Source organism: Mastomys coucha, unplaced genomic scaffold (genome assembly GCF_008632895.1).
Source record: "Mastomys coucha isolate ucsf_1 unplaced genomic scaffold, UCSF_Mcou_1 pScaffold5, whole genome shotgun sequence".
Classification (NCBI taxonomy): Eukaryota; Metazoa; Chordata; class Mammalia; order Rodentia; family Muridae; genus Mastomys; species Mastomys coucha.
In genome coordinates this window covers 102,242,720-102,266,188 of record NW_022196911.1, presented here as the reverse complement: position 1 = coordinate 102,266,188, position 23,469 = coordinate 102,242,720, and the positions used below count along the sequence as shown (strand labels likewise).

At 39.1% G+C, this 23,469-nt stretch overlaps 1 protein-coding gene across 2 annotated transcripts in view; it reads right to left on the bottom strand.

The window, feature by feature from the left end:
* Positions 1–23,469, bottom strand: part of Map3k3 (mitogen-activated protein kinase kinase kinase 3) — a 71,022-nt gene that overhangs the window by 46,752 nt on the left and 801 nt on the right. The window contains exons 2-3 of one of the 2 annotated variants that reach the window (XM_031350605.1): positions 11,677–11,798; positions 10,056–10,151 (exon numbers count right to left, since the gene is read on the bottom strand). In XM_031350605.1, coding sequence (XP_031206465.1) covers positions 10,056–10,151; positions 11,677–11,798 — 218 coding nt within the window. The remainder of the gene's footprint in view (positions 1–10,055; positions 10,152–11,676; positions 11,799–23,469) is intronic. The other variant, XM_031350603.1, reaches the window with a different exon arrangement.

Below are 23,469 nucleotides of genomic sequence, written 5' to 3'. Positions count from 1 at the left end.
TGCCTCCCAAATGCTGGAATTAAAGGCGTGCACCACCACCGCCTGGCTATTTTTTATTTTTAATTATGGCTTTGTGTATATATCTCTATGTGGCATATGCACATGGGTGTGGGTATATTTGGAGGCCAGGAACACTGGATCCTCCTGCAACTGGAGTTACAGGTGGTTGTGAACTGCCTACTGTGGGTGCTGAGACTCAAAGTCAGGTCCTTTGAAATAATAGCAAGTGCTCTCAACTGCTGAACTCTCTTTCCAGCTTCCAAACACTTTAACAAAATTCCTAAGTGCCTACTCCTGGTTGGCTGCTCTACCCTGATACAATAGCTTTCTAGTTTTACACATTCATTATTTCTACAACTGACTCTGAATTTCTCTACCTACTGCCACCTGCCCATGTTACCTTTACTTCTTGGGGCTGCGGCTACAGCTCAGAGATTAAGAACATGTATTGTTCCTGAAAACAACTAATGTCCAATTACCAGCACTCACAGGAGGTAGCTCACAACTGCTTGTAACTCCAGCTCCAGGAGATGCCTCTAACTTCAGGCATATGGACACCCACACACACACACACACACACACACAAATAAATAATAAAATATTACTCTTTTTTGGCTGATTGATTCAGCTAAACAAAACATGCTTATCATTTCTATGTCTCAGTGTTTACAACTGCAGAATGGGGCTAAATATACCTTGCAGAGTTGCAATGAGAACTAAATGAGATAATATTAGGAAAATATCTGACATGAAGTATAAACATGTTAATAAATGGGTTTTGCTTCTATAGCTGCTGCTGTTAGCTTTATCATTCATTTCCTACAGTCCTACCAAGGATACCCCAGTAAACTAGGAAATTACACAAATAACCTTAGATATTGTTCCTACTTAATTTAATCCAATGTGACTATTCAGATAGCCTGTAAGTTTTGGAAAGGCAAGGATTGCTTATCTAGTTTCTGTACCCCTGTGCCAAACAAAATAATGGCATATTATAAGTGTGGTTAGTAAAATTTGTTAAATGAATGGATGTATATAAGAACAAAACCGAGTGTAAATGTCAGAAATAAAAAGTAAACTGGGGGAGCTGGAGGGATGGCTCAGGGGTTAAGAGCACTGACTGCTCTTCCAGAAGTCCTGAGTTCAATTCCCAACAACCACATGGTGGCTCACAACCATCTATAATGGGATCTGATGCCCTATTCTGATGTGTCTGAAGACAGCTACAGTGTATTCATAAATACAATTAATAAATCTTAAAACAAAAAACAAAAAAAAAAAGGAAACTAGGTGTGGTGGTATAGGCTTTTGTCCAGTTAGTTGCAAATACCTTGAGGGAATCTGAAAATGAAAGGCAAAGGAAAGAGATATCAGAGAAGAAGAAAACAGGCATAGCGTTTTGAAAGTAATACTGTCTAGGAAATCAGTAAATAACAGATGAATGAGGAAAACAGTTCACAATCAACTAATGAAAAGTATTCTGAAAAAGACAAATTAATAGACTAGCTGGGAAGAAAGAGGGCATTAGGCATCTAAAGATGAGGAACACACAGAAGTGAGACAGCAGAAAAGGAAGGGAGTTTGGAAGGAAGAAGTATGAAGAAAGGACTTCCTTTGCCCAGGGGATTATAAAGTTAGGATTCCTTTCCAATTCTTGAAATGGAATACTGGTTCTAATACATACCTTAAAAATTACTGCCACTCTCAAAGATATTTCATATGTAAAAACTTATATTTTGCTTAATAATAGTAATTAAGATCTTAATGTGTTTACTTTTAATGTAAAATATTAAAATTTCAAAAAATAGTGACTGAATGCAGATCTCTTTAACGCATGGCCTACGATAGCAGGATTATCATACCTGTTTCTGCTTTCAATCTATTGTAATAACCTACATCATGAAGCCTCTGGAAAATCCCTATACATCCTTATGAGGATGAGTAAACAGGGTATAACATCACAGTATTATTATGAAAACAGTTTTAACTCCATATACTCCCAGTGTCTTTCAAAGGACCAAAGGAGTGTGTCCTACAGGGTCTCTAGGCCATACCTTAAGAATCACTAAACTAGAATAAAAGAATATCAGAGACAGATAGATGATTCAGACACCAGTGAGATGGTTCAGCTGATAAAGATGCCTGCAGCCAAACCTGAGGTCTATCCCAAGACCCCTATAAAAACCTTCCTCAGACCCTTCATCAAACTGAAGGAACTAATCTATTCCAGGGTGGCCATAACTCAAGCATTGTTCTACATTAAATCAGTGCAAAAGGGCACTCAAGTTTTACTCCAAACCCCAAATCACTCCCACCAAAGTCTAAGCAAGCCCATGACTAGTGAAACAGTGTATAAACAGATGCCTTTTGTGATGTTATGATAAAACTGAATGCAGACTTCAATGGAGATCATCCTTTGCCCAGATAGACTAATCTGAGCTAACTCCCAAATCTGAGTTTCTCTTGTCAGCCACAAATAAGTTCAGATAAAGATAATTAATGCTCAACCCCTCACTATTCTCCTTGACTTAGTTTAAACCTAGTCTCCTCTGACTTCTGTGACTTGGTTCCAGCCTAAAGAACTTAACAGTATTCTAACCACTTCTGCTCCTTGGTTGGTTCCTCTTTCATGGCTTCTCTTATCCTTTTCCCAACATGTGACCACCCAGGCTTTAGCCTTCTGGCTTTTCTGGCTTTTTGCTCCTCTCAATACCTTCTCTTCAGTCAACCTCTAAACAGAATTTTCATATTCCTAGGCCCACCCCAATCTAAGAAGAAGCAAAACCTCACCTCCTTTACATGTATTTAAAGCAGATATGAATTCATTAAGAAGGTAGCACTGGAGACCAGAGAGAGAACCCAGAGGAATGCCAAGTCTAACAACCACTGGATTCACATGGCAGGAGAAAACCAACTCCCTCTGACCTCCACAGACGTACAGACACAGGCACATAAACAGACAGATGGACAGATGTATGGATGGACAGACACACACACACAGGCACATTCTCCCTTTCCCTCTCCTCCCTGTGCCCTCTCAATTAGAAGAAGTAGCTACAGTAGCCACTTTTAGTCCCAGAACCCAGGAAGCAGAGGCAGAGGCAGGTAGATCTCTATGAATTCAAGGCTAGACTGATCTACATAGTGAGTTCCAGGACAGCCATGGTTACAGGAGACTCTGTTTTTAAAAAAACAAAAATTAATAATTAAGATAGTGTTGGGGAATGCCAGGGTGGAGAGGTGGGAGTGGGTAAGTGGGTGGGGGAGCACCTTTATAGAAGCAGAGGGAGAAGGGGATGGGCTAAGCGGGGAAACCGGGAAAGGGGATAACATTTGAAATATAAACAAAAAAACTATCCAATAAAAGAAAAGAAAAAAAAAAGGACTGCATTTAAAATTTTAAATAAAATTCACTAATAAAAACAACAAAAATATTAAGATAGTATTGGGGACTGAAGAGACAGCTTGGAGGATAAATGCACCTATTGCTTTTACAGAAGGTTGGGATTTAGTTCCTAGCACCCACAAGTGGCTCAAAACTACCTACAACTACAGCTCCAGGGGATCTGATGCCCTCTTCTGACCTCCTTGGTGACCAGATATGTGCATATTACACATACATACATTCAGGCAAAATATTCAAACACATAAACTTTTTTCAATGTCAGCATAGGAGTCAAACTACCTTCTTTAAGTTCTGATCCTACAGTTTCCTGGCTGTGCAAACCTTGCTCTTGTTTAAATCTGTGATTCAATTTTCTCATCTGTAAAGTAAGACTGGTGATCGTACTTTACTGGATAGACTTTTCAAAATTTTAAATTATATAATCACATAATGAGATTCAAATGATATCTGACATACAAATTCTCAATAAATGATTACAAAAATGCCACTATCTTTTAGCCAAAATACTTGGAAGCAAAATTGTCTGGACTGCACATTTAGGACTTAGAAAGGTAGCATGGTGTGCACTCTGTATTTCATATGATTACAGTCAAGGCAGAATACTCTCACGTTATTTCCAGAAGTTAGCTGTGTGTGGTTCTGATGCACAGCTGGACAGAACTCTGGCAGCTGGATGTTTCAAGGTAGCGCCTGCCTCACTCAGCATGACTTTAGTGACTGCGGAGAAAGCTATCCTCCCCTCATACTGAACACGCCAGGTGGAGCCACAGAGAGCCAAGGTTTATTTGCTAATACAGTACATGGTTTGTTGTCAAATGAGTTCTGCAAATAAAAACAAAACATTGAGACTGAGCACTACCTGCTCTTCCAGAGGACCTGGGTTTAATTCCCAGCACCACATGGTAATTCACAACCATCAATAACTCCATTATATCAGGCATCGGTCATGCACATGGCACACAGGCACATGAGCAAAATACTCATATACATAAAAATAAATAAAATTTAAATAACAGCAACAAAACACCCTAAAATTTTAGTTTTACAGAATTTTTTAGGTTTTTCAAAACTACAGATGTGGAAGCTTCTCTCTCACTCTCTATACGATATCATAATACTCAGCCAAGTCCAGCTATCATTTCTCTTAAATCCTCCCTCTCATTTTTCTCACCCCAACCCTTATTTTTTTTTCCAAGACAAGGTCTCACTATATAGATCAGGCTGGCATAAAATAGTGATCCTCCCACCTCTCCTGAATGAATGCTGGGGTTATAAGCATTAACCCATGGCTATCTTCCTTTCTTCCTTCCCTCCCTCTTTCCCTAGTGTTTCCCATTTCCCAGTACTGTGTGATTTCTGGGGTACCCAAAACACAGCACATTTTGAGGGAGGTGTCTTAAAGAAGCTTGACTATAGACATATATTAAACTGGCTAGAGAGGTGCCAACGTTACTGAGAAAAAAAAAAATCCAACACAAATACTCAGGATTGGGTATAGCTCAGTAGGTAGAATGCCTGACTATCATACACAGGCTTTGGGTTGGATCTCCAGTACCATGAAACTGAGTGTGGTGGCACCTGCCTATAATCCTACCATTTGGGAGATGGAGGCAGGAGGATTCAAGTTCAAGATCATCCTCTGCTATGAAATAATTCAAAACAAACTGGGTTATATGGGGCCCTATTTCAAAAAATTAAAAACAAGCTGTGATGGTCTGAATGAAAATGCTCTCCTATAAACTCTTAGGAAGTGCCATTACTGGAGGTGTGGCCCTGTTGAAGGAAGTATATGACTGGGGAGAGGGAGGCCTTTGAGGTTTCAAAAGCTCAAGACAGGCCTAGTGGTTCACGGTCTCTTCCTGCTGCTTTTGGATCCAGATGTAGAACTCTCAGCTCCCTCTTCAGCACCGTGTCTGCCTGCATTCCACATGCTTCCTGCCATGATGATAACAGACTAAACCTCTGAGCTGTAAGCCTGACACAGTCAAATGTTTTCCTTTGTAAGAGTTGTCATGCTCAAGGTTTTTCTTCACAGCAATAAAACCCTAATTAAGACATAAGCAAACAAGCAAACAAAAACCCCACAAAAGCAACAAACACAGCAAATATAATTCAGGTTCAGGCAAATCAAGTCCCTGGTCCAAAGGCAGTGCTGACAGGGCAAGCCTCAAGTTTGGTTCAAGCCCAACAAGGACAATATGAAAAACTGACAATAATACCAAACTTAAGCAGAAATGATTTCAAGTCTGCACATGGACTCCAAAAAGGCTCTAAGAATTAAAAAGCTCAGAGTTTATTAAGTAATCACTGTCAACTGCCCCTCGGTAATCCTCTCTTGTACCTGTTCTTCTAATTCTACACTGTCCCTTCTTCCTATAGTTGCTCTTTAAAACAAACAATGCCAAGGTAAACTGGAAAGTTCTTGTTTCTTTGGAGAGTTAGTTAGGTTATAATGATGGGGCAGACAGGTGAAAGAATGTTTTGGTAAAGCAGACATGTGATGTTTAGAAAGAATATAAATATGATCCCACAGACAGTGGAAGCTTGAGTATTGGTTTGCTTGCTAGTCTTTGCTGACTGAACGCATGTGTTGGTTCACCTTAAGATGTATTGCTGATCTTCAACTGTGGTGACTTTAGAGAGAGAAACCCACTGAAGAAGTTCTCGTGAGATCCCTGTGGCTTCTTGCCACTTCAGCACTTGGGCCCACTGGAGAGCCTCACGATTTCTTCTGGATTGAACTGGCTTTACTGATTCGTGTGTGATGTCTGCCACACGGACCAGACTGCAGCTGGTGATTTGTGTTTGCTGTTTGCTAGTGGACTGAACTGAGAACAATGAAGATTGGAATCATCCCAAAGAACTATTTCCAAACAGGTCCACTTTCCCTAATAACTTTTCTTTTCCACTGCCTCTGGTAGGTGGTAGGCTAGAGGGGAGGTTAAATGCTATTAAAGTAGGTTGTGAAAAATATATGCCTATACCGGGGTCTTACTATGTAGCCCTGGTTGGCCTGAAACTCACAGATATTTGACTGCCTCTGCCTCTCTAGTTCTGGAATTAAAGGCATATGCCATCACAGCAAACTATCTGCTGTGTGTTTAGGTGGTTCCTTACACATTTGGAGCTGTGGTCCTTTTGCCAAAGATAGTAAATAAGTTAAATGAAAAGGGAAACAAAAATGATTTTTTTTATTTATAAATGTTGGCAAGTCATAAGAAATTAATGGCAGCACTTCTAGGCTCACATGGTCACTGGTCAGCCCTCATCAGCAATCTCTATAAGAGAAAAGGAGTTCTGAAGAGTTATGAGTTCGTCTACCACAGGAACAGCTCATTCAGTGTGAAAGATGCTTTTATTTACTCAGATGATGGGATGATATGAGAGCCATACTCCAGCTATGTGAATATGTATGTGGCTTGGGCTGAGCCCAGAGTGTTTCTCTCTGTTCTAACTATCCCCAGGCCTACGCCTGGAAACATCTAGCCACCATACAATCTAATCTTCCAAGCTGACTGATTCAATCCAGCCTCTCTCAGCTTCTGACTGAATTGCTCTGCTTGGCATCATACTAACTTTGGCAATATGTTCTAATCTTCTAGTTCCTTTTCATTCTCAGGTTTTTGTCTTCACCTGTGTCTAGCTTGTTCTCTCTCTCTGAAACCTGTCTCTGTAAAACTGTCTGTGCTCAACTGCCATACATACACACCACACCTTTCTTTCTTTCTTTCTCCCCCTCCTCTTCTCTCTGTTTGCTCTTAAGTAGCCTCTCTTTCCTATGATGTTCTCATGTGCATTGGGCATATCCTATCTCTGATTCATTTCACCAAATCTTTCTCTGATTTGTCATCTTATCTGCCCCTTAATTAGACATCACTTTCAAATATGGTGGCTTCCTTCTACAAACTAACCTTACTTTCATTGTTAGAGATCGAAAGTATGTAATAAGGGCATGCCTGCATTCCAGCCAGATCACATAGATCTAGAAGGTCTTTGGATGTGAACCCTTGCCAGAGCAGTCATGTTGCTAGATTAAAATTCTTCTATAGTTCTGTCTCTGGCCTGGTAAGGATAACTTCTCCTAAAATTCTCTAGTCTGGAACTGGAAACTAAGGCCCTGCCCTGCTTGTGCCTGCCACGAAGAAAGCAGCTTTCCCATCCAGACATATCCACTAGTGAGTACCTGAGGAATCAGATCCTGACCTTGGAATCTATGCAAGCATAGAGAAGATTAGTAAGATTTAAGAAATAGAATTCATGCAAATAGGGATTATGTTTCTTCCTCCAATTTGATCTTCAGAAATTCGGCTAGAGTCAAAAGTTTGCAAAGGACCATCAATTAGATAGTAACAACAAGCCAATAAGGCAGCAAAACCCTAAGACTTTTAGTTCCACAACAACATGCACAGTTCTGGTTAGAAACTGAATTTCCCCAAAGCTCAAGTCCATAATACTAAAACATAGAAGAAATTATATAATTACTACAACTTTATATTTATATATTTTATGATATGGAAAAACTGAGGTTCACAAAAGCTATCTGAATTACATTCAGTATACTTTTTGTGACTAGAAATCAACAGGTCTGTTTATTTCCTGGCTCTACTCCAAATCTTTGTGTGAAAGCTCCACAAACCGTAAAGTGTTACTTATATATGTGTTTATAGTCACTGACATTGTTAACTGCTATCATAAAATTCTGTGTCAACAAGTGATTAACAGCCTGGGACTGCTGGATGGTGTACTTTTCACTACACTAAGCTGCCAGTTCCATGAACAACTAGCAACCATTAGTAGTGAACTGTGAATTGATGAGTGCTAAAGAGATGCTATGTAGCAAAGACTGTAAAGTCATGCACAGGATGTGTCATACATCCAAGATGTTCAGCCATATCTTACTATGCTCTTGGCTTCCAGGGACCTAACATACAGAATGGAAATTACAAAAAAACCCACAAACTTATCTCCTAACAGATGTTTACAGCTGAGACCCCACTGCCCATGAATTCCCTTAACTATTTAGAATACATATTTATACTCAAATGTATTTTCTCTTTTAACTGGTTAGAAAGCTTGTTTATTTAGGGAAGTGGATGTCTAGAGTCCTGTCAAGCAGATATTTGAATTAGGTTTTCTAGTTCTTCCAGGCCTCAGACCCAAAAAATTCTATCAATGAACCCAGCTCTTTTGGCTTCTCTTGCTTTGCCAACTTGGTATTGCCATTCTCACACTGAAGGGCTATTTGTCTCTGCCAACATTGTTCTCTACTCATGAATAGATAATTTTTCCCACCAGCCAAAATACTTGATTTAGCTTTAGCTTCAACTCTGTGGTTTGAATCTTTACCCGAATTTAACATTTCTTAGTCTAATTTGGCATCTCAGCTATTTAAATTAGGTTTTTATTTTTCATGCCCTCTTTTCTTAAACACAGACCTCTGGCAGAAAACAAAATAGTAACGAAAAAACTATTTTATGGGCTAGAGAGAAGGCTCACCAGTTAAGAGCACTGGCTACTCTTTCAGGACCTGAGTTCAATTCCCAGCACCCACCTGGTGGCTCACAACCATCCATACCTCCATATCCAGAAGATCCACCTCCTCTTCCAACAGCAATGTACACTACGTACATAGACTTACATGCAGGTAAAACACCAGTAAACATAATAAAAACAAACAAACAAAACCCCAAAACACTATACTATCTCAAACCTAAGTTACTATAACAAAAATAATAATAATAAGTGATGATTCACTCCATAAATTATAAAGATCTGTATTAACAAATGACTCATATTGTCAGGCTCTTTCCATTACATTAACCTATAAACACATCTTCCCGAGAATCTCCTGTACCCCATCTCACTCAATTTTTTAGAAATGTACTTTTGTCTTCAAGATTTTGCTAAAGATTTTCCAGAAACATCTACATTTCCCAAAAGAAACCATTCTACAATCTTGAGTTTGTTTTAAAAAAAAAAAGTATCTTGATATTTTTATTGCCATTTTACCAAATATTAGCATAAAACCTTGAGTTTCCATCAAACACACATAACACCTCTTTGTGTTGGGAACTGAGCCTCATGCACACTACCAACTGAACCATCTCTGATCTTTAAGCTTAAATTTTTAAACAGCCATGTCAGTTCTTCTGCTTTACACACACCCAAGAATATAATATTAAAGATGATTCATTAATAAGCTTATCACAATGCAGAAACTAATAACATATAGAAGGCATGAATTTGCCAATGAATCTATAGATTTCTAAGCATGTAATATCTTTTTGTCATACCACCCCAACCCTCAGAAAAAGGGCCTTATACTGTTCATAAAGTTGTTTTTGTCCAATACAAAAGCCTCAAGCCACATATGGCTATTTAATTTAATTAAGATTAAAGAAAATAGAAAATCCAGCTGCTCAACAACTGCATGTGGTCAGTGGCTACCATACAGGATAACATAGAAGTAGAACATTCCTCACCGCACAGAATCTTTGGACAGCACTAACAGAGGTTGTTGATGAGTAATATTATTGTGAGAAATGGTCCCAAAAAGACAAATTTGAGTCACACTAACCAATGACCTCTTCCAGCACTAGTGGCAAGTTTAAAAGCATGTATCATCTTTCGCAGGTAATTGGGTCCTTACCAAAACTTTCTTTTCCTCACTGGCCCCAGCACATGAGCTTGTGGTTACTGTGGGGCTGCTCAGAAGGGCTGAGCTGCTATCGTTATGGTTTTTTTTCTTTAAAAATAAAAAAAATCTGAGTTTAATAACTTGTATCCTCCACACAAGAGAAAACTGTTTGGTGTTATTCAGTAAATTGTGGTGCCAAAGAGCCAACAGGTCTTGCTATGACTGCTTTCTAACAGATACTTAATCCATTCCACAATCTTCAGAGCCACTGGCTTCTCTGTACAGCAACAGGCAGTTTTTTGTTTATAAAGCAAGACTTTTAGCTAACAGCTTTTAAGCTCTAAGCGGGATTCCTATGAAACTATCTGGAGCTATCTCTGGGCCTTTTCCTGGAGTGGTTCTCTTCACCCATTAACTGCTATCCATGCCGACAGTCCAGTTTGGAAAAGATCAGCTAACTGTAGCTGTGTTAGCAAGCACACTCCACACATAGGAAGACAGGAAGGAAAGTGAAGTCATTAGACTCAAGCCATGGGGGAGGGGACTCACTTCTGGTAAAATGTTCCTTCCCAACATGGCTTTGAATACAAGTAAATTACAGCACAGGGGAAGCCACACAATTAGACAGATTAATGTATAAAAAGTATAAGAATGAGTCCTAATTTGTTATTTCACCCAGTTCTGTAAGATAATCACAACAATAGAGGCAGCTTTCTAAACTAATCTTTTTAAAATGGAACAAAAACACTCCCCTAACCCCCAGGGAACTAAAATTCCTAAAGGCAGGAAATACTCTGGGAGGGTATATCTAGCAGACCACGGATAAAACGAAGTTCTGCAGTCTTAGAGTTTCTTTGTGACTCTGAACAGCGGATAGACGAAGTTAAATGAGAAGAGGTTAGCTAATAGGAAGACCGACAAGGAGAATGTCCTGGACAAATTTTCATCAAGCATATATACTTAGATACTACAGCCATTACACAGAGCACTACACATCCATTAGATTTTGTGGGACCCTATCCATCCACTCTTCTTTGAAGGCCATATTACCCAGGAAACAGGATGATAAGTGATACTAGACATGTGATAATTTCAACATCATATAAATTTAAATGTTAACAAAAATAGGAAATGTTTTCCTAAGAAGCACATGACTCTCAATAAAGACACTCTCAAATGCCCAAGCCAATAATGAGAAACAATAATAAAATCATTCAGCATTGCTCTTAAAATGTTATATGATACTTAATAAATGAATTACCTTTCCTAATTATGCTTTACATAAGCTAATGTGAAAATTACTTATTTTTTCCTCAGTATACAGAAGACATCCCAAGTTACAAATCATGATATGATCTGCCAAATAATCATAAAAGCAAAAGAATTACATGAATATAGACTTCATAATAAAAGAAAAAATTACTCTTATTCTTCATAGATGAAATGCTATGCCAAAAACTCCAGCTCTTAGACCCATACCAGGCTGCTACATATCATTAACTATTTAACAGAAGTGTGAAAGGGACCAACAGCATTCAAGCCTAGTATTAGAGTAGCCTTAGCTTCTTATATATTCCTCATTTAAAAACCCTTCCCAATAAATTAAGTTACGCTCTACCAGAGCCACACATACCTGCCTGTTTGGGTGACCTGTGTCCTTGTTCTTCATGGTTTCATATCCAGATACCCGGGGACGTCGGCTCATCTGGAGGGCCACCAGGTCCTTCATGATCGAGTCTAATGCCTCTTGTTCATCTGTATTTAAAGAGAGCATGTGGGCTAAGATACTTCAATACAGACCAATAAAGCACTATGTCCACAAATTATACAACTAATATTCCAAGGAGTAAAATGACAGACGCTCAGCCAGATGTGGTAGAACACACCTAAATGCCTACACTTAAGGCAGAGGATCACTGCACTGCAAGTATGCAGTCAGACAGGGAATACAGCAATATCATTTCAAAATAACAAGACAGACACTGTAACGACAGTCACACAGTGGTTAAAAAGATAATTACGGTCAAGCTGAAGCAATCTGAAATTTAATGTTTTCTTAACAGTCCTCCAGACTTCTGGAAATGTACTGATAGAGGAAATAGTTTATTCAATGCCAGAAGAATTCAACCATGAAAAACCTGAAAAGTTGGTAAGGAACAGCACAGCACAATATAGTTGACTACTGAATGAAAATATAAATTCAGCAAGCTAATCAGGGGTAGGACTGGTCCCAGACATAGTCTTCCTTCTGTCTTTCCTTCTTTTCTTCTTCCTTCTTTTTTTTAAGGCAGGGGCTCACTATGTATGCAGCTCAGGCTAGCCCAGAACATGACATCCTCTTGTTTTAGCAGTCTAAGTGGGATTTTTACAGGATTGGCAACCATATCCAGCCAGACTTACTCTTAAAGACTATGTGTAAAAGAGGACATCTTAAAGGACCTCAGGTAGCTGCTTTGAACACAGCTGTTTGACATGGCTAACCTTTAGATACTGCTTCTAATTACAAATTTTACTGGCAGGTCGACTTCTGATAGGAAGGTCAAAGGGTAGCTCTCCTGGCCAGAGCAATTCATATCCTTCAACTGGCTGGCTTTCCTTTAATCCCCTTCTCTTGAAACACTGTGGAATAATAGTAGAGTTCTCACCCTCTCAAGACTAACTGTTCAAAATCCAGAACACAAAGCAGCCCAATCTCAAGCTTTAAAATTCTCCCAGAGATCTTTGCCATTCAAATAACATTTAAAGGTTGAAAATAAGTGTATCCATTGATCTGGAGGAGAACATGAGGGTAAATTGTCATACTCCCCAAATGACTCACTTGGGAACTTAGGACACACCTTTTAAAACAGCAAGTTAAAAAAAAAAAAAAAAAAAAAAAAAACTCCACCCAAAGAAAGTGTCCATCTTCTGCTCTTTATTCTTGTCCCTTATAATATCAATACACCAAAGGAAGGAAAACACAGCATGATTCTGGTCTCTTCTCCAACTCCACTTGCCTCTTAACCTTTTCCTAGAATAGCTCTGAAGAGACATAGGAAAGACACAGAAAAAACATAAAGAAAGATACCTATAAAGGTATTTTTGACTGTTCAGAAAAACAAAATTAAATTTAAAACCTTCAAGGAAAAAAAGGAGTAGTTTTCCATATAGTTCCACTTTAAAATATATACAAAAATTATTAGTCTAGTACAGTGCCCATGCTCTTTAACCTGAGTACTAAAGAGGCTGAAGCTGGACATTCTTAACTTGGAGACCAACCTGGACAACATAGCAAGACCCTGTCTCAAAATAAAAAAAGAAAAAAAAAAGGAGAAGGGAAGATGTGTTACACATATAATTCTAGTACTCAAAAGATTAGAAACCTTCAATAAAATAACAAATGAAGAAGTAGGTCCTTCATCAACTATTTTATATTTTTTCTACCAATTTCTCTATTGGCTCTTTAAAGAAAGAGAATATAATGTAGGAAAACAAGACACTGTATTAAAAAAAATTAAGACACTGTATTAAAAAAAAAAAAGGTTTTAAGGGCTAAAGAGATAGCTCAGTGTTAAGAACAATGGCTGTTCTTGTAGAGGGCCTGGGTTTGATTCCCAACAGCTACATATAGCTCACAACCATCCAGGGAAGTCAATACCCTCTTTTGGCCTCCTCCAGGAGCAAGTCAAGCAATAGATGCACAGGTATACATGAGAGCAAAACACTGAAGTGGAAACTTCTAGTTTCTTTGGAAAGTCAGTTATATCAAATAACGTTTTGCTGTGGCACACAGGTGAAAGGGTGGGTAGGGGACTAAAGGAGAGGTTGAACCCTTAATAAAGTAAGTTGAGAAAAATGTATGCCTACACATAAAATAAAATTAAAAACAAGAACAGAGGCTGGTGTATACATGTGCAAGGCCCTGGATTCAATCCTAGCAACACACACACACACACACACACACACACGCCCTAAAGCATAGTATCTAAACTGGCTTAAATGTGAAAAACACATAACTTCCCTTATATTATTACATATAATATATAATTGTACTAACTATGACAATTAATCAGGGTCAATATAAGATAATAAGATTAGTACTAGATAAATGTTGTCTGAGAAGCATCCAGTAAAAATATTAAGAGCTTAATACATGCATGGAGATTGGGAGGATTGGGTTTTTGGAGGTTTGGGAGGTAATTTTGGTTCACTTTGGAGACAGTGTAGCCCTGAGTGGACTGGAACTTGCTATGTAGACCAGGCTGGCCTCACAGAGGTCCACCTGTCTCCATATCCCATGTCCAACATGCATGAAGTTTTTAGTATCAATGTTACCATTGAAAGTATTAAGAATTTCAGTATTAAGTATTCCAGCACTTGCCTAGCATGTATAAGGCCCTACTTTCAATCTCTAGGAGAGGGGGGAAGGGAAGTAGAATTTGCTATTTTAAGGTTGACTTATCAGGTTGACAAATTAACCAATTCTCAGTGTTATTTGGTGTTCCTAGTACTAACAAGATACTAGGATAATGGTTTGACATTCTTGCCTGAAATTTAGGACAGCTGATATAAGTGTGGCGGGGGTTTTATGAGTTGAATTTTATGAGGACAAACATAAAACTAGAAGCAGTAACGTTTTTCAACGATGCTTCCAACTACAGAAAGAGATGAAGACAAGAAATGAACTGAGTAGCTCTTTTAGGCATTGCTTCCTGGACTGAGACTTTTAACTCAATTATCAGCATTCCCTCAGCATGGAATCCCATAAAAGCAACTCTTAAAAACAAGAGCTCTCTTAGAAGACAGCAGTCAAGAATATGGAACTTTTAGTCAGAAACATCAGAGTTTAAGGAGTCCCTAAATCATGTGTTTTCCCTAAATCTCAATTTCCTCATTTGAGAAACGGAGGTAATAAAACATCATTTTAGAGAATTACTGAGATAGAGAGACGTTAAGATAAAAAAAAACTTACAAGTTACTTTTCATGGTACTTAGTAATGCTTTAAAAATGCTGGCTGTTATTGTCATCAATATGAAAAGGTCAGTGGAAAAAGACAGGAAGGGCTATTTATTCTACCCTAGGGTTTAATTCATTCTTGAATTTTTATTAATGATTAACAATAACCATTTGCTCAGTATTTATCATGCATTATACATTAGAAAGCGTTTAAGAAAGGATTTACTTTATATATTTCAGTGCATGCATGCCTGCCTGGTGCCCACAGAGGCAAGAATGAGGCAGTGGATGCCCTAAAACTGGAGTTACAGGTGGTTCTAAGCCAACATGTGGGTACTGGAAACTGTACCCAAGTCCTTTGCAAGAGCAGCCAGTGCTCTTAACTGCTGAGTCATCTCTCTAGTCCCACTTTAGAACATTTAAAAAGCAACCAGGAATGGTAAAGCCCAACTTCAATCTCAGCACTTAGGAGGCAGAGGCAGAAAATCTCTGAGGATGGCTAGATATAGTGAGCGCCAGGGCAGCTAAAACTACATAGTGAGACCCTTGTCTCATAAAAAGCAAAAAAGAGAAAAATTTAAAAGCTACTTCAGAATGTATAAACTCTTGGGGTAAAAGCATAAACAAGCTGGAAGTGGTGGCACATGCCTTTAATCCTAGCAATGGGAAGAAAGGGAAGGGTAAACCTCTTGAGTTTGTGAGTCTAATCTAGCCTCCATTAATAGTTCTAGGCCAGCCAGGGCTACAAGCAAGACCTTGTCTCAAAAACAAATAAATTAAAATTTAAAAAGAATAAATATACAAATACAATGTAATTTTAAAAAGTAGAAATAGACTGAGGAGACAGACATAGTGACACACACCCGTAATTGCAGCTCTCAGGGAGGCTTAAGGTACAACAAGTGTGACACCAGCCTGGGCTACACAGTGAGACCCTGTCTCAAAATACACACACACACATATACACACACACACAGCTAAACCAGGTATGATGGCACATGCCTCCAAATTCAGCTGTAGGAAGTCTGAAGCAGGAGAATCACATCAAGATCAAGGCCTGGCCTCACAAAAACCAAGTAAACTGATTTGGACAATATACAAACTATCATATATAAATACGAATGTATGAAAATATTTTTAAGATGTGGGTAGCAAGAATCTGTATATAGATGGTTTTAGATAATCATTAACAGAATAAAGATTCTTTCAGAAGAGATTTCAGCTATGCTGGAAAGCTCACAAAGTGAGCAGAAGAAAAAAGTAAAGAAAAAATTATCAAATAAGGGATAAAAGAGGAATAAAGAGAATCAGATCTTGATCAATATGCTACCAGAAAAAAAATATAAAAACATAAACAGGAAGAAAATACTAGAGATTTTAAAATTAGGGTCATTTGTTGTGGCATGTCTACAATCCTAGCTTGAGAGGTAGAAACAGGAGTTTAAGGATATTCTTAGCTATATGGAGAGATCCAGGCCAGCTACAAATAAATGAGAATGTGTTTCAGACAAACGAACATGTGGTTGGAGATGCTAACCAGGTGAAGACACTTGTTCTCAGACAGACCACTTGAGTTGGATCTCTAGGAACTGCACAGAGGAAGTGAGTCAACTGCCAGAAGCTGTTCTCTAACCCTCTACATACATGCCACCATGGCATAGATGTCCTGCCCTCCCACACACAATGCACACACAAAATAAATAAATGCATGTTATTTATAAAGAAATTTAGTAATCTAGGAAGAGTATGATATGTATTCACACAAAACAAGAAACCTATGAAACAAGGATCAGAGAGAGTCAGGCTATAAAATGGAAGCATAGGTGGGCAAGAGGGCTCAGCAGGGAAAAGTGTTTTGCCAACAAGTCTTACAAACTGAGTTTGATTCCTGAAACCCACATGGTGGTAGGCAAGAAGTGACCCCCTATACAAGCAATCCTTTGACCTACACACACACACACACACACCATGGCACACATGAGCATGTACCTGGTACACACACAAAAAGAGAGGGGGAGGGAAGGGAAACAGAGGCTCCTAAGAATTTGTAAGCAAGCAGGTACCTTGTACTTTTTCTTCTTTTATTTCTGACTTACGGTGTAGAGCAATATATCCTCCTTCCTAGCTCCAGTAGGAAGTTACTTTTCCACACTGAACTTTATCTGAAGGGTTTTAAGGTACTTCCCTTTTATGAAGTTACAGGAAGCACCATGTCTTGTAATAAACATTGTCATCCTACAAGATATCTATTTACTATGCCACACAATCTCTTTTCCACATTTACAAATCCCCAAAGTAATATTTTGTTGGTCACAGTTTTGTTTGTTTGTTTGTTTTGTTTTGGGTTTTGTTGTTGTTGTTGTTGTTGTTGTTGTTGTTTTTCAAGACATGTTTTCTCTGTGTAGCCCTGGCTGTCCTGGAACTCACTCTGTAAACCGGGCTGGCCTCAAACTCAAAAATCTGCCTGCTTCTGCCTCCCAAGTGCTGGGATCAAAGGCGTGCTCCACCACTGCCTGGCTTGGTCACAGTTTTTAAAGACAAAGTCTCTCTATGTAGCTCTGTAGTCCTGGAACTTACTATTTAGAGCAGCTTTACCTCAAACTCTCTGAGTTCCACCTGCCTTTCTCCTAAGTGCTGGAATTAAAGGAGTGCTCTACCACACCCAGTCTAAAGTAATATTTCAATTTTTGTCTTCACTTAACTAATGATGTTATTTCTTCATCTTGCCAAGGCTCTGTCTTACTTAGCTCTGCCAGGTCATCTGATCATACTGTTCAACTCAAGAGTCTGTGCTGGAGTCCCTGAGTCAGATTTTACTTTCTCTTCATGACATTTCATATGTTTCCACTGCCTCTGTGCTGATCATATTCAGACAAAAGAAATTTTTTCCATTATATTTTTATTGATTGTTCGGAAATTGACACCATGTATCCCATCACATCCTAGCCATCCCAGGTCTGGCCTCCTCACTGGCAAAAATAATTTACAGAAAGCATGCACAACCAAACCCCATCTTCGATCCAAAAAAAATTTATTCCTTCAAGAACAAGGGTGAGGGACCAGGGCAATGGCTCAGCCTGTAAAAGCTCTTGCCATGCAAGCCTGATGCTTAAATCCACAGTGAAAGAAAAGAACTGACTCACAAAAGCTGTCCTTTGACCTCCACATGTGAGCTCGAGTGTGCGAGCACACACACACACATACACACACACAAAACCGCACGGACAGACACACACTTTAAAAAGACATGGTACAGCCAAGCACAGTGCATACCTGTTCATCTCAGCACTCAGGAAATGGAGGCAGGAGAATCAAGAGTTAATGGGAAAGTTTAGTTTGAGCCCAGTGTGGGCCACATGAGACCCAGTTTCAAAAAAACATAGACCATGGTTGAAGCCAAGAGTGGTGACTCTTGTAATCCTACAACTCGGAAGCAGAGGCAGGCAGACCTCTGTGAATCCCACGCTAGGCTGCAGGCAGACCTCTGTGAATCCCAAGCTAGGCTGCAGGCAGACCTCTGTGAATCCCAAGCTAGGCTGCAGGCAGACCTCTGTGAATCCCAAGCTAGGCTGCAGGCAGACCTCTGTGAATCCCAAGCTAGGCTGCAGGCAGACCTCTGTGAATCCCAAGCTAGGCTGCAGGCAGACCTCTGTGAATCCCAGGCTAGGCTGCTCTGCAGAGGGAGTTGCAGGCTAGCTAGCTACAGGTTGAGACCCTGTCTCAACTCCTCCTCAAAATTTTAAAGACAATGAAAACTTTTAAAAGTACAGTTTAAAAATTAAATACTAATATGTATTGTTCTATTACTAGGAGATATAACAATCTTATCATTCTATTACTAGGAGATATAACAATCTACCAAAGTTAACTAACAGCTCAAAAATGTTAAATGCATATTACAAAGTAAAGCACTGCTTCCTAGTAAGAAGCAATAGAATCACCACTTTGCACCATTTGCGGTATGCATTTGAAGGTCTTGTGCATGTGCCTGTGGAAGCCAAAGGTTGCTATCAGGTATCTTCCTATACATCTCTCCAAATTTTGGGGAACATGATCTCTCACTGAACCTGAAACTCATCTAGGATGGCTAGCCAGCAGGCACCAGGAATCCTTTTGTAGACCTGCCAAGGCACAAGTCACCACACCTGGCTTTTCATAGGTAATAGGAATTTAAACCCCAGTTTCACACTTGCATAGCAAGCACCTTACTAAGCTAATGCCAGCCCCTTGTCATTATATTTTAATACTTGGTGAAACTAACTTAAAGGACTAGAGACTATATTATATTACATATGTGTTTTGTATATGTGTGTCCCAACGCTTTTTTTTTTTTTTTCTTGAGACAGGGTTTCTCTGTTGTAACCCTGGCTATCCTGGAAACTCAGAAATCCACCTGCCTCTGCCTCCCAAGTGCTGGGATCAAAGGCGTGCGCCACCACTAGGTATGTCCCAACTCTTAAAATACAGAATGGTCTCTTCTTGTGAACAACTGCACACTATAATTTTTTATTTTTCATTTATTTATCCTTAATTTTGTGTGTGTTATGTCTGTGGGTGTGCACATGAGTATGTCTGTGGAGGAGCACACCTGTGCATATATACATGTGGAGAGCAGAGCAAGACTTCAGATGTCTTTGGTATTCTTTACCTTTCTGCCTTAAAATGAAGGTCTCTCACTGAACTGGAAGTATACCATGTCAGCTAAGCTGGTCAGCCAAGCAGGAGCTCTCAAGATCTCCTGCCTTCTCCCCTAGTGCTGAGGTTACAAGTTAAAGCCATTCCTAGCTTTTAATGCAGATGCTAGAGATTCAAACTCAGATCTTCATGTGTGTAGGGCAAGCACTCTTGCTAAATTGTCTTTTCCACCCCCAACTGTCATTTAAAAAAAAAAAATCAAAAATCAGGGCTAGAGAGATAGATAGCTCAGCAGTTAAGCACTCTGGCTGTCCTTCCAGAAAACAAAGGCTCAATTCCCAGCACCTAATGCCAGCTCACAACTGAATGTTACTTTAGTGCTATGGGATCTGATATCCCCTTCCAGACTGTGGGCACCAGGCACACATGTGGTATGTAACACACACACACACACACACACACACACACACACACACACACACACACACACACAGAGGCACGCACTTACTTGCAGGTAAAACACATTACACATTAAAAGAAATAATTTAACACTACATAAAATTCTACACATGAGATTTGTATGGATGCCCTGAGATTGTCTTAAAAACAAGTATGGGGCAGTGGTGGTGCATGCCTTTAATCCCAGCACTTGGGAGGCAGACGCAGTTTTTAAAAAAAAAACTAAATCTAAGAGGCAGGCAGATTTCTGAGTTCGAGGCCAGCCTGGTCTACAGAGTGAGTTCCAGGACAGCCAGGGCTACATAGAGAAACCCTGTCTCGGAAAACAAAACAAAACAAAACAAAAAACAAGTATCAGGAGCAGGAGAGGTCATTGAATTGGGTAAGAGCTTGTCCTGCTTTTCTAAAGGACCCGAGCTCAGCTTCTAGCACCCTCACCCTCATCAGGCTGCTCACAACTTCCTGAAACTCCATCTTCAGTAGATCTCTCTTTTGACATTCACACAAACATATATAAATAAATCTTTGATTTATTTATTTTTATTTATATGAGTACACTGTAGCTGTCTTCAGACACACACCAGAAGAGGGCATCGGATCCCATTACAGATGCTTGTGAGCCACCATGTGGTTGCTGGGAATTGAACTCAGGACCTCTGAAAGAGCAGTCAGTGTTGTTCTGCTGAGCCATCTCTCCAACCCCATAAAAGTAAATCTTAAAAAAAAATCAAAATCTACTCATGATATAGGCATGTTAACTTATTAAACTGTGATTCAAGATTCTCTCAAAACAGTTAACTATGCTGAGCTTGCTACAGGAATGGCCTAGACAAATTGAGACTGCTCTTAGGTGCTTCTAAAAGCCTGGGAACCATAGAAACTCAGATCTAGTTCTGTAAATTATAATGATTACAACTCAAACCAAATTGTCAACCCAGAACCAACCATCTTTAATCCTGTATTCAGTTCCCTAGATTCCTGTAATATTTCCAAGTCCTTACCCATTTTTAATATATTCCCCTAAGCTTCAAGTTATATTTAGAAAAAGAACAAATAAACACTAGCAAACACATCCCAGGAATTATTAACAGCTATTGTAATTATTGGAGGGAATTCTAGTAAGTCCAAGAAAAAAAATTTTTCAATAGTCGCTCAGTTTCAAAGCCAAAAAAACTAAACAAAGATTTCCCATTCTTTACAAGGATAAGTTGTAGCATCCACTAGACTTTTGCTGAGGCTAACAGACAATATACAATATGACCTGTTTTTACTAATAAGTCAAGGTGTCAAACAGGCTTGAGTCTGGAGCATAGAACCACTCAAGAAAATACACTATGAATGAATCAAAGTACCTGCAGAGCAGAAATGCAAATTAATTTTAGTCCTGGAGTTTAAGTGGAATGAAAATATTAAGGAATCAGATTTTTTTTTTTAACTAAATGTTTGAGTTTGTTTATTAGGTTCTGGGGAGGCAGGAATTACTATAAATTTAAGGACAGCCTGGTCTACACAGCAAGTTCCAGGGTAGCTAGGACTATACAGGGAAACTCTACCAACCACCACAAATCACAACAAAAACAAAAACAAAAGGAAAGAAAGAGCTAGAAAGATGGCTCAGAAGTTAAGAAGACATACAGGGTGATCTTTCAGACAATCTGGGTTCAATTCCCAGCACAATGGCAGCTCAAAACTGTCTGTAGTTCACACCCTCACACAGACATACATGCAGGCAAAACACCAATGCAGAAGAAATAAAAATAAATAAATAATGTTTTAAATGTGAGAGAAAGAGAAAAGAAAAGATATTCAAGAGAATGCTAGGGATGTAGTTCAGTGACAGAGTGCTTGCCTACTAGCGTTCATAAGGCCTAGGTTTGATGCCCAGCACTGGAAACAAAAATAACATTTAAAAAGTGACATGGGATCAATAAGAATACACCATGCTCCCTGTTCTTCCTTTGGAACTTTACCCACGTAGTTTCTTTCCTCCCAGCATGGCCTTTCCACATATTCATATCATACATATTAATATTCATACACTGACTGAAAACATCTTCAAATTTGAAAACAGGCTCTCCTCTATTTTCATACTAGATAATGAGATGTTGCCGTCATTACTGGAGACTCACACACTGGTTTTACAATTAAAGTGTTACATGGGAGATTGGTACATCCTCAAGGATCTCACACTCCCCTTTGGAACTTAAGGCTCAAACACTGGGCAAGAAGGAAAATGTATTAGACTATTACAATATAGGTCCATAATTCAAAGATTTAGCTTGAATTCTGTAGCAGTAGATAAATGTGGTACAACTGGGGAGGATAAAAAGAATTCTGTTCCCCAATAATATATAAAGAAATATGTGCCCCATATAATAAACATCCCACAAACATTTATTGGAATATATTGTATTATAAATATAAATACCAAAATGTGAATCCTTACTAGTTTCCTTTTGTGTCTCTCAGATGAGAGCTCTAAAGAAAAAAACTCTGAAATATAACACAGAAAGGGAATAGAAAACCCAGCAAATGAATAAATCCTTCCCATACTGTATGAGGGGCAGCGTGATAAAGAACAAAGCAATTAATTTAAAGCCAGAGCAGGGATCTGGCTCCACCACAATCGAGTATCTGGCCAATGTGCTACTGCACCCACTAAACCTCCTACAAAAATGACTTGACCTTGCTTTAGGGCAAAACAAACATTAACATTCCATTTTCATATGAAGTGCTCATACAAGCAATGAATACTTCTGCAAAGGAGACTTTCACTAAATTTTACCCCTTTCTGACTTAGGAAAATACTAAATATTTTTGCAAAACCTGATTGAGACCAGGAACAAGAAAGAACATCACAATACCTGGCCCAACTGGGGAAGCAAAATATATTTAGAATGTCACACATTCCTTAGCTAAGTCCAAGTCTTTTGGTAAAGTACCAAAAGTATGCTAAATATATATAAATCAGCTCAAATATTGTGTAGAAGATATTAAATAACTTTTCTTAGATTACATCTTCACAGCCGAATTACAAATACCGACAAAAAGGAAATGATTTCATAGTGATTCTTTTATGTAGCGAATGCCTTTGAAAAAGTTACATAGTTGCAGGCATAGGGTAGGATAAAAATAAGAGCCGGGTTTTTCCAAAAGTAGGGTTTGAGTTATAACCCAGAGCGTTTAAGGATTCTTAACTTCCAGTAATCTGCGAGGAGTGCAGCTCGCATTTCTCAAGCCTGCCGTGGCTAACAGGGATCCGCGTCGAGTAGCGTCGCAGTGGATCCCCCGCATACCCTCCCCCCTGCGCAGGGGAGCGCACGGAGCTCCAGAGCAAAGCCCCGGGAACTCACAGGCCAGCCTGTGTGAGCAAAGGGAAGGAAATGACACAGGCAG